The 12,197-nt window shown below is 44.5% G+C and overlaps 2 protein-coding genes across 4 annotated transcripts in view; one reads left to right on the top strand and one right to left on the bottom strand.

Moving 5' to 3' along the window:
* Positions 1 to 11,908, bottom strand: part of LOC131210355 (probable maleylacetoacetate isomerase 2) — a 15,281-nt gene extending 3,373 nt beyond the window's left edge. The window contains exons 1-3 of one of the 3 annotated variants that reach the window (XM_058203589.1): positions 11,800 to 11,908; positions 11,617 to 11,729; positions 10,631 to 10,808 (exon numbers count right to left, since the gene is read on the bottom strand). In XM_058203589.1, coding sequence (XP_058059572.1) covers positions 10,631 to 10,808; positions 11,617 to 11,729; positions 11,800 to 11,806 — 298 coding nt within the window. In that variant the 5' untranslated portion in view covers positions 11,807 to 11,908. Of the gene's footprint in view, positions 1 to 10,630; positions 10,851 to 11,616 lie in introns of those variants that run through there. The other 2 variants (XM_058203591.1, XM_058203590.1) reach the window with 2 other exon arrangements.
* Positions 27 to 868, top strand: LOC131210356 (uncharacterized). Its single transcript, XM_058203592.1, has 2 exons — positions 27 to 74; positions 197 to 868. Exons 1-2 carry the CDS (start codon positions 27 to 29, stop codon positions 866 to 868), a joined length of 720 nt encoding a protein of 239 aa, XP_058059575.1.
* Positions 11,909 to 12,197: the final 289 nt, after the last annotated feature.

Genomic DNA, 12,197 nt, shown 5'->3' with positions numbered 1-12,197 from the left:
GTGCTGTTTGCTAAGTCTGAGACAAGATGAAGACGTTCTCGGTCGTTGTATTGTGCATCTTCTTTGCCGCCGTGGTGAGTTTTGTGTGCCGACTGCACGCATATCCTAAAAGAAATATTACTGTGGTTTAGAATCATTCTCGGTGCGAGTGAGCCCGACAGTCCAGATACTCACGATTTTCCTTTGCGTTGCTTAGAGCGTTACGGCGCAGCTATCGATGCAGGAGTTGGCCACAATCACGGAGGATTTTCGGGTGCGCTTTGACGCGTTGCACGAGGACAAGGACGAGTTCCTCCGCTTCGCGCGCGTCCTTATTCGCGCTGAGATGCACGGACTGAACGAGGCCACTTTGGTTAACTTGGGCGAGGCGAGAAACGAAATCGAAGAGCTGTTGAGCGAAGTTCGTACTGACATTGCCAATGCCATAATTCAGCCGAACGCCAATGAACAGTGCCTGCTGAATTTGGTCAACACCGTCATTGCTGAGGGTCGCACAGCGGGGGCTGGGATGAGCAGTTGTGCGGCGGACAAGATCGCCATCAAGGAAGGACTCGGTGACGAGTTCCGCACGCTGACCAACACATTGCAGCGCCTTGCGCAGGCTACCTCCGAGTACACATTATACACGTTCGCCATCCACGACTCGTTCAACAATCCGCAATCGCATGTCGATTGGCTGGAAACGAACTATGCAAACCAGGTGACGTTCTGGGATGATGTGGCCCGCCCGGAAGCGCAGGATGACCTGGACAACATGGAAGCGAACCGACCAACGTTGGTCGCCGAGAACCGTGTCTGTCTGGATGGCGTTGTTTCGCGCCTGTACTCGGTGCTGGTTGGCGTGCGGCTACAGATTAACCTTTGCTAAGACGAAAAGTCAACTCAAAACGACAGCCGCCCCAACGGTCATGGCCGAGAGCGATCAACGGTGCAAGGAAACCGCCTTGTGCTATCCGGATTGTGTGTATTGAGCGTCACAGAAATTTAATAAACAACATCTTAAAATAAGTACAAAAGTATGGCATTTATCAAGGCGGTCATCAAGGTTTAACAAGTCGTCACATGTTATGCAAGCGTTGCAACCGGCCGCCGATCGTTTACTCGATAACTGTTAGCTAATAGATTAACTTTGTGCGTATTACTGATCGTCTGCTGATAGCCGATCATTTCGTTTCATTTTCATAATTTCACAGAGCCGATTAGCACCCCCTTGGACTAATTGAATGACGTTATCAAAGTCATGCTTCGTCAGTCCCTAATCAGATTGGCGCGATGACGGAGGTAAAACGCGGCGTTCCGTTATCGATGAAAAATATCAAAAGGAAGTCGCTTATCTGTTCCCTTGACTGGCTTATATCGGTTCCGCTCATGCGGAACCATACGATTGACGGACCAAGAACGCAATGAAGGACACACATTACCCATTGTATGCCACTTTACTGCTTTCTGGTCAGAATTATTAAACGTACCCGATAAATTGTTTTCCTGCTGATGACGATTCGCCATCTACGGGTCCTTTGAGGTAATCAAATTCCGTTTGAGAAAATCGTATAAAATTACAGAAACATTTTGAGACACTGTTTCCAACCTTTTAGCTCTTTCATATGGCAATTCATGAGAACAGCCACCATTTTTCACGACACATTCTAGATCATTTAATTGAATCTTTGTTCATTTATTTTCTTGACAAATGGAAACTGTACTTTTGAATGCAAGTATGTTTTTACATCAGTTCAGCGCTGACAAAAAGACAACAAAATGAATTTTCAATTTGGAAAGCAGATCGCAATGCGCCAAAATGTGCGCAAGTTGTGCGGATTGCCTACATATACTCGTTGGTTCGACTTCGATTACAGCATTCGCCTGCAAAAATATGCATTTCTTAGACAGTACACCATATTTCGTTGTACATAAATTATTGGTCTACACCATTATGTCACAAGACATCAAATCTTCAGAACAAGTAAAATTTTCTGAGCAACTTAAATTTTATGTGATTTTGAATAAAAAAATTAATGTTCTAGTTTGTTGAAAAATTCAAACATAAACATTGAAGCAATGAACTTAATATTATTAATATTGAAACGCAACTCGTGCTAGGATATGTGATGGAAAGTTTATTGCTGCGTCATACAACCTACGACAACATAGAGCTCAACATTGATCGTCTAATACTTTGTTCTTGGTTCTTGTACAGTTGCTGAGTGTGTCGGTGATCATAAATTTTATTGTAGCTTAAGCGCACGACGGAATTCTCGATCGAATGTTTGCCTCGAAGCTTTGCTGTTGGGCAGCAATCGCCTGTAAACATGCAGCGTTTTCGGCGACGATCAATGGCCGGTTGTACTCCATGGCATCGAGCTCGAACTGAATCAAAGGAAGAGCTTCCTCGAGCCACGTTCGTTCAGTTTCAACGAAGGCTTCCTCCAGGAATGCAAGGTGTCGTTCCGGATCGATCAACGAGTTTTGACTGACGAACGAGTAGAGCGTCGTTTCGGCGATCGAACTCGACAGTCTCTGTAGCAAATCTAGGAACTCGTAGAACGACTGGGGCAATGCGTCCATGGTGGTGATTATGCCGGCCGCACAGCGACTAATTTCAGTTCCCAACAGCACCTTTTCATCGATGATTTCCCGCACCAAGTTCAGCAAACACTGCTCATTGCTCGAACCGTTGATAATCTCCAAGCTGATCTCAGTCCGCACATCATCGAATCCAAACTCGGCAGTGTTGCGCGTCTCCCCTAAGTCTTCCAGAACTTCTTCGTTCATGTGGCGCAAGGAAGCCCATAGACCTGTGCGGGCAAACTGCAGGAACTGATCCTTTTCCTTGTGAAGATCGTCGAAGCGCACCCGATACTCTTCGAGAGCTACCTGTAGCTCGCCATTATGCGGTTTGACAACGACGTTCGTTGGCGCCGCACTAATTGCAGTGGCCTATAAATGGTGCCAAGCGTTACTAGATTGTCTCTCCAATAAAACCGCAAGACGTTGAGTTACGGTCAGTCTAGAAACCGTGTCCGATTACGGATGTCTGCTTTACGTCTTACTATTAACAACGACTTACCAAAACGGCGACTGAAACAGCAAGCAGGAGCGTACGATTCAAGGCCATTGCTTCCAAGAGAGTTTCCCAACAAAACTGCACGTTACCACTAGGTTAAACTAATTAACGACCGCAGCTGCCGGTCACTCCGGTTTATATCAGACTTTGTTCGCCAGCGTGGTGCATCGAGCAGATCGAGACTTCTAATCGAACGATTGCTGGACATCAGATTAGATTGTGGTAAGCAAAATTTGGTAACACCGTTTCGGGACACCCGGTCAGTAGCAAAGTTTATCTCAGCTCACCTCAAACACGCTTGTGGATTGCGGAAACTTGACTCAACAGTTAATTGGTGCCAGGTGCGCTGAAACCAACCGCCCGATAACGCCATCGACTCTGTGCACGTGGTGATCGGAGGGAGTTTGACAGAACAAGGACTTACTCTCATTGAAAGGGGTTTAGTGGCCCGAATCTGAATGCGATTCAGTAGAACCCAATGGAATTAGCATAACGTAATTGTAGTTAGGTTGCTAGAAATACGCGAGATATTTCCAATTTTCAGTTCCAGCCTTTTTCCAATAAAAAAATTGACTAATAGGCTGACTTTTGTATTCTTGATCAAAACAGTATTTTGATCTGCCACCCGCACCATAACTTTTCGAAAAAGCTTAAAAAAGTTCAATTGTGATCTATATATTGAACACCTCAATCAACATCAATTTAATCCTAAGCTTTTATCAAACTCCAGTTCACCATTTTTGTAACAGATGTCGCTCTTATGAGTATAGTTGTAGAAAAATACTCGATATCTAATCAGTAAGGTTATTACATTAACTGACCACAGTTAAATGCCAAAAAGTGTCTAATCCTAGGAACCGCGAGCAACGTTACAAAAGCTTTGCGGCAAGCAAAGATTACATCAAATGGAAAATGAGTTGATAAACGCCTTCGCCGGGATCGAATTATCTTTAGGCTTATCGTGCGAGGCGAATTTTTCAGTATATACTTTAACATCCACTCGCATCAGAGACGGTACTAGATTTTCAACAGTGATCGTAGACTAAGCACCAACCAACAAGAGGAACTCAGCTCCAGGCCTTAGCATGTATCGAGGGGTAGTTTATACAATCATTTTGCTGTGCATGGTAGGGCAGCATGTAGTGCATCCGCTTCCCGCATTCGTTTACTTTCAAGACCTGTTCAGTAACTATGCGCGGGATGGTGACAGTTTGATGCAGATGAAGCGTGCAAACAATTCGCAAGTGACCGGGCATTACACCGTGGAACTCGTGCGTCTGCTCGGTACTGCGACTGTCGATCTGTGGCAAATTAGAAACGCTTCGCTAGCTACCATCGACTCGGCGATAGGCATTGACGATGCCTGCCGAGACCTGGTGAACAATCTACGTATCATCTATACGTGGTTCAGCGAGGAGGACTTGCAGTTTTGCGCCCAGGAAACCATCGACAACTTGACGCCTTGGACAACGGATCGGTTCTTCCGGTACGCGAACTACGTTCACCGGGAGTTGACACAGCTAACTTCGCAGGTGATTGAGGTTCTGGGAACCTACAACAATATTAGCGAAATGGGTCGTGTAGACGAACAGCTGCAGAAGCATTATGAGGACTTTAGCTACATCTACAATAGCTACCAATTTATACTTAGTGCCGAATTGGAACGCTTCGACAACCCACAACACCCGGTGCGAGTGCAGCTAGTCGATTGTCTCGATGGCGTCGTGTATTGGTACAAAAGTGACATGACATACGTGCTTAGTTACATCGATAGAAATTGCCAGTGAATAAGAGTGCTTTTGCTGTGAAGCATGAGCAATTAGGATTATCTTTGTAAAAAATGTGTATATTTAGTGCAAGAAAAAAATATCTTAAGGACACACCAATATCGCAAGGATCATCCAAAGTTTTTTTTTCTTACTGTGAGTAAATAAGTGTGATCTTCTTTGGATGAAAATGAATAAAATTGTCTTTGACATTTGGACGAGTTTTACAATGAAACATTACTGAATAACATGCCATTTTCCTAATCAATATTTTATTAATGAACTTCTAAAATGCTTTTTAACTTGAACATAAATTGGAAAAAATAATACAACATGGCCAATGGTGCTAAAAATCTGCTACTATCATACAATTTGGAATAATCTGGCATTCATTTTAGTTTAATAAAACTGTGCACTGCAATGAAAGCTGAACTTTATATAATTTTTATTCCATTTGAATCATCATTGAAACAAATGGAGGTGAAACACAATAATCTAATCAACAAGGTTATTTTGTTGGCTGAGCAGTCACATGCCAGGAACATACTTACATTATGCATTTGTATTAGCAAACCTTATCACATCCACTTCCTATCATGTAATCCGAGAATGGGGTATTGAAAAAATCAGATAAACGTCCGACATTGGTCGAATAATCTACTGCCTTATCGTTACTGGTTATTCGCATCGTCTGGTAAATATTTTAACATCCGGCACGGTTGTGGTTTGCAGTATACTAGAAAGAGTGACCGTGCGCAAAGCACCACAGGAAGCATACCTTGAGCAGTCAGCATGGACCGAGGAACAGTTTTAACGTTCGTCCTTTTGTGCGTTGTAGGCCAGCACATAGTTCAACCGCTTCCTGCGTTCGTCTACTTTCAAGAGCTGTTCAGTAACTATGCAAAAGATGGCGACAGTTTGATGCAGATGAAGCGGACGGCGAACTCGCAGGTGGCCGGGCAGTTCAACGTGAGGCTGGTACGTGTGCTAGGCAACGCAACTCTTGAGCTATGGCAGATTAAAGATGCAACGACGGCTGTCATAAACGGCGATCCCAATATCGACGATAGTTGCTGGGAAATAGTGAATGATATTCGCAGTGCCTATACGACATTCAGAACACTCGACATGCAATATTGCGCTCGTAATGCGTTCGCCGAGTTGACTTCATTGACAACGGATCGGTTTTTCCGGTACGCGAATTACGTTCATCGGGAGTTGACGCAGCTTACGTCGCAGGTGGCAGAGGTACTCGGTACCTACAGCAAGATTAGCGATATGGATCGTATAGACGAACAGCTGCAGAAGCATTATGAGGACTTTAGCTACATCTACAATAGCTATCAATTTATACTTAGTGCCGAATTAGACCGCTTCGACGAGCCTGAACATCCAATGCGTGTAAATCTGTTTGACTGTTTAGATTCAGTTGTCCGATGGTATGAACGTGATATGGCCTATGTGCTCACCTATGTTGACACAAACTGCGAATGAGTCACTTTTATTCCACAAACACACGGCGGGAATTTGATTGGTTGAAAAATTGGCGTGTAAATATGTGAACAGTAAGAATAAATTGGTACTTGATTGAACTGTGTCCCACTCAACACTACCAAGTAGTCTGAGATTGGTGTAAATACGTAAATTTGAGATGCCTGAATGTTACTATGATTGTCGTTTCTACAGCTTGATCGTGGCGTACGTGAGTGATACGGGGTTCGTTAAGGACTATTTAAACAATTAATGCTACAGACAAGATAGAACAAGCAAAGTTGAAAGATGATAACATAACACAAATTATCAAATAAATTACCGGCGTATACGAAATAAAGATGAAAGATCTTGCGTAGCCTAGATGCTTGTTATAAAGTGATTGTGATAACGATATAATTAAATGACGTCCGTCGCCGACGACAGAAGATTATCATTGGACTTATCTCGGGCTTAATTTGGCTCCTGTAAAACCTCTGAGCCTGCTTTATTCGCCCTTTCGTAGAACAGTTTCATGTCACACCCAAACGGCACACCTACGGGACACTCGTTCTCAGCATGATTGAAAAGGGCTCGTTGGTTTTTATTTCGATCGTTTACATCTGGTCCCAAGCATCTGTGTCCGCACAAGATACGAAGCCCATACTTGTGCAGTATCAGCAATGGTTCAGTGAGTACGCAGTGATTACCGAGGATACGTTGCAATTGAAGCGGGCGGCTAACTCGAACGCTACGCTCAACTTTAACATCGTGCTGATCGAGCAGTTAGCCAATGCTGCGATAGAGTTTCGGCGCGTGCAAAACACGACCAGAAGCAAAATCGAGCTGGCGAATCTCGACAATCAGTTGTGTGAGCAACTGGTGTTGGAGCTTTTTGAATTGTTTACCGCGATTGGCAAAGTAGAGTTGCAGGCCTGCGCTGCGGATGCCTCGAGAGAGCTTACCTACTGGACGACTCAACAATTTTTCAACTATGCCAATACTTTGCATCGAGAAATAACGGACCTAACACATCGTGTGGCGGCCGTGCTGGCACAGAACATTGAGGTCTCCGATTTCAACGCCATAGAGGAACGCTTGGAGCAAGAGTACTATGAGTTCAACAGTTACAACAACGCACTGCAGGACATCCTCAATGATCAATTGGACCGATTCTATCCTTCGGATCACCCGCTACGAAAGGGCTTATCCGACTGCCTGGATACTATGAATACTTTACATCAGTTGAATGTGGAGTATGTCTTAAGTTACGTCGACAGCTCCTGCGAAATGATTTTCTAAAAGGGAGCAGCATACACAATATTCTGTCAATGGCCAAATTAGTGTTTTTTTTGGGATAATAAATAATAGCAATTGAAATGCAGAAACAATTATAAGTAGCGGCAATCAACTACCGATAAGGTAATTATAAAATCATTCACCTGTGTCTCTAGCCGTGACAACAAGGGGACTTATTGCAATCAACCATTTTTGTGACGCATGCGATCATCGAAAAATTCAGATAATCTCACCAGCCCCTAGCGTTTTTTCGGAAGTTTATAAGGTTTATTGATTAGGTAGTCGGAAATTCCTGTCTCAATTTCAGTTCATTTCTATCGGTAGTTTACAACCTATTCCGGTCGGATAAGAGCAATTCCTATCGGGACCTTCACTTTCGTATCACACGTTCCTAGCGATTGCGATTGCGAATGAAAAGTCCATATTGAATCCCGTTTGCCTTCAATTCATACGTCAGTAGCCAGTAGCCCGCGGCAGAACTAGTGTCGAGCAACGCACTTACGAAAAAGAATGGCAGGTTTCTTGAGATCGGTAGGCGCGTTACTTATAGTGGTCTGCTACGCAAGTAGGACAGCGGATTCCTTGCTCATCGACTACAATGCGAACTTTTCGGCACTGGCTAGCGAGGTCGAGTTCGAGCTGCAGCAGAAACGTGCGTTCAACGGAGAGCTGATACGCGAGTTCAACCGTGAGATGCTGCTTGAGTTCGGCACGATGATACCACGAATGCGACAAGTGAGCCGTGAAACCTTCGAGTACATTCTAAACTATAATGATGTCGGCGAAGAATGCCGCGAGTATACGCTATTCCTATGGGAGCTGTACCGGACGTTCCAGGAGGTCGATATACAGTACTGTGCATACTATGCCTTTGCCGATCTGGAGTTTGATGCACTGAACCGTTTCTTGCCGTATGAACGATCGTACTCTAGGGAAAACTATAGATCTATCAGCCAAACCGTCATCACGCTTGGGCGTAACAATGTGCAGGATCAGGATGCCGTAGCCGTCGAACTGGCCGACGAGTGGGAGTATTTTACGAATCTACGCGAGAGCTACCGCCAACTGTTGGAAGAAGAGCTAGCCAAACACGGTGACGATGCGTATGTTACGATCAATCAGTTCGAACGTTGTCGCGATGAAGCGTACTATTGGCAGGATAACGATATGGAGTACATCAGGAGTTATCTCGTCGACAATTGCTACTTGTAGGCCGTAAGCATAGTGCTAATTGTGGGCTGTACGGCAACGGACGGCGAATGATCGTTATCATGTCGCTTTCGTGATAATAAAGGTTTCGGGATTTTCATCGTAATAAAATTCAATAAAACCTTCAGCCCTATATGGTTATTATATATTGGTACTATATGGTACTGGAAATTTGGGGAAATCATCATTGGGGAGTTCTAAATGATCAGTACCAGTGTGCAATTCCAAAAATACGGACGTGTAAGTTGCAGAAAAGAACCTTGACCCAAGAAAATCATGGCGCAGGGTTCAATGCTTCTTGCCATGGTTGTGCTCTCCGGAGGATTGTCAGCTGCGCTAAACCTCACCGAGTATCAGAGCGAACTCAGCCAATTGAGTTCGTTCGTCGTTCGAGAGGTAGTTGCCAGTTGGGCGACCAATAATAATCAGAACGGCCGCTCCAACCGTCTTATCCTAACAGAGGTGGCTCAAGCAACGGTGGAGGTACGTGGAAGTGATGTCCACATGACACAATTGTTGCAGGATGCGGAAGGCAGATTGGGTGAGCCTTGCAGCGATTACTTGCACAATATGAGCGCAGTCCTTCGGGAGATTTGGGTCGATGATTTGCACCAATGCGCCCAATACGCAAACCAAGATCTGGAGTACGACGCGTTGACTCGCTTCCGACCGCAAGCATCGTCCGTTTTACGTATCTTTCCCTCGGCCAACTACCAGGCAATTCGTATCATTGCTCAGAGTAACATTTTCAACGCTGAAGCCATTATTGGGAAGCTCTCGGAAGAATTGCAATCGTACCAGGATTCGTGGGAGCAGTACCAACCATCTCTGCAGCAGGAGCTGAACCGTTACGAAGAGAGTGTAAACGCTACGATCCAATGGCTGCTCACGTGCATCGGGCATACCCACGAAAATCGAATGGCTGACCTGAACTACATCGAAGCGTTGATAGAAACTGATTGTGTTACGGGAAGAATGTAAATCAAATATAACAAAAATGCAATAAAGCTGGAGTTTTCAATTGGAGAAAATGCAAGTTATCGGTTAGGGAAGTAATTTGGATGTTCTATTAAGTTGCGTCACAACATTTGGTTGGCAACAGTAACGCTGCACGCTTGTTACACATGCGCTTTCTGCAATTCCAAATTGTCGCTGTCGTTAAGATAATACCACACTTTTTTATGTTCCTTGACCCCGATAATGAGAGGTGCCCAGCGAATAATCTAATTGGAGATAAATCCAATCCTTAATCAAAACATCACCTTCCGCATGGGTCAAATTGGCAAAGAATAACGCAATGAACGAAGTCATGTTATACAAGATCGCGTGGAGGAGTCATTCAAGTCAACAGACTTCCAAGCATATCGAGTCATTCGCAGGCAACATTCAACTAGAAAAGGGAGGCTTTCTCGATGTGGCACGCGAGACGCAACAGATTTGTGGACATTTGCGGAGTACCGAGATTTCTAACTGTACTGAAAAAGTATACCAATCGGTAGCGTTCAAACATATGGAAGAATACAGTGATGCACTGATTTGTTCGGGTCAGCTTGCCAAACAGAGCGTTGGGACGAGCATGAAGGTCGAACGAACAGGAACCGGAACGTTTAGCGATGGAGCATCTACTACAACAACGATGGTTTAAGCTGCAGGATACGTTATCAGCAGAAACTACACTATTTAACTAAAGATAATGCTGTGGCCATGGTCGAATTGGCACCTTGTCTTGGTCAATCAATCCTTTTTTTTCAATTACTCCGTTGCTGACATCAACAATGTGCTGGAGGACTTTATCGTTAGCTGAAGAATAAAGCAGACTTACCGATTTGAAGGGCGGGCACTTGTTCCATCGGGTTTACCTCTCGGTATTCGTTGCAGTGCTGCTCCCCACCCGACTTGATCAGGCTGATCGGTTTAATGTCGTATGGAATTTCCTTAAGGTTGAGTGCAATCCGGACACGCCATGAGCACGAACTGCGCCAGTACGAGTAGAGGATGGGCTGCGATTCGGGAAGAATGTCTTGATTAGCCATGTCGTTCGTTAACAGTGCACAGAAAGAATGCTAGAGTTTGTCAGACAGAACGTATAGTGAAGCCGAAAGCTCGTTCCGTTGGCAAGGTAGCCGGTTTTAGGTGGAACAGGTTTTCTAATGACATTCCAGTAACCGGCTCCGCTCTTAGAAACAGCCAAGCCGGATCACGTTCGAAAGGTCATGCGCTGCGTGTTGCATATTCTGTAGGAGCATTTGTAACAGTCACGACCATTTGTGTCGATTTTGTCCTAAACATTCGCTTCTATACGGAAGGCATATCGGATGATTCGTATCGTACAAGAAATGTGTAGAGAACTATCGTGGCCTAACCATCCTTTGTGGTTGTAGCAAACTACTAAATCATTGTTTGTTTGTTATTAAGCATCTGCAGTCCCGCACGAAATCTTACACCTCTGATCAGAAACATGGTTTTGGTTCGCTTAGATCCGTGACTTTGGGCGCGAAATAATGCCGATATCATTTGACGCGCCAACCGCTCTTTGTGCATTTCGCATATCAATGTGCGTTACGAGGATCCTTTAATGCTTATGTGCTGTACGTATAACTCATGTTTGTCTCTTATCGATTACAACATGTCTTTCCGTCAGTGTCGCAATGTCCTGGGTTTGGTTCGTTTCGCAGTTTCGCTAGGTTTGCCAGCTTAGTACTCAGGCTCTGTATTTGTTTTGTCTCAGACACTGCCCATTGTCGGTATATTAAACAAATAAAAAAGGAAATAAATAGTTAATCAAGAATCGGATCTTCCAAAACTTACCTTCGACATCGCGGATAGCGACATCGAGCCATGGAACTTGGAGTAATTAATTTTGAAGCCGTGCGGAAAGGACTGCAGCAAGGAAACCCGTCTGATTGCCGGCACCAAATAGGCTTGTAATGCGAATTTTCGAAAAGAAAAATAGAGCAGGAGCAAGATTGAAAGCAAACTCAACAAACCAACCAAGCATAAATCAGGAGATATAGGTAACTTTGAGCGGCTAGCAAGTATGATTTTCAGTCAGCTTTTCTTTTTTCGTTGAGCACAAGAAAAATACAGACGCGAAATGAACCGGCAAAAGTTTTGTTTACGCTTGGCGTTTGACAGCTGATTTGTCGGGCTGAAGCACAACCCTGCCAAACGCAGGGTTGCGCGGGAGCGTACGTGTTCAAACGGGCGAAATTAAAACGTGTTTCAGGCTCACATTTCTGTAGACAATCTTGATCTCTCTTGCTTTCTGTAACAATGTATTTTGAATAAGCGTGGCAGCTCAACCCGTACAAACTCCCCTCACACGCCGATCATGGGAATTGAACGAAAGTCAGCGATGAGCGTTACAAACTGTTCTTCGTCTTTCGATT

This window comes from Anopheles bellator, chromosome 2 (assembly GCF_943735745.2).
Source record: "Anopheles bellator chromosome 2, idAnoBellAS_SP24_06.2, whole genome shotgun sequence".
NCBI classification, from domain to species: domain Eukaryota; kingdom Metazoa; phylum Arthropoda; class Insecta; order Diptera; family Culicidae; genus Anopheles; species Anopheles bellator.
The sequence above is the reverse complement of the archived record's forward strand: the minus strand, read 5'-3'. Positions and strand labels throughout refer to the sequence as shown.

Coding starts and splice junctions, on each gene's coding strand:
- LOC131210356 (XM_058203592.1), top strand. CDS start 27: ATGAAGACGTTCTCGGTCGTTGTATTGTGCATCTTCTTTGCCGCCGTG. Junction 75..196: donor GCATCTTCTTTGCCGCCGTG/GTGAGTTTTGTG, acceptor TGCGTTGCTTAG/AGCGTTACGGCGCAGCTATC.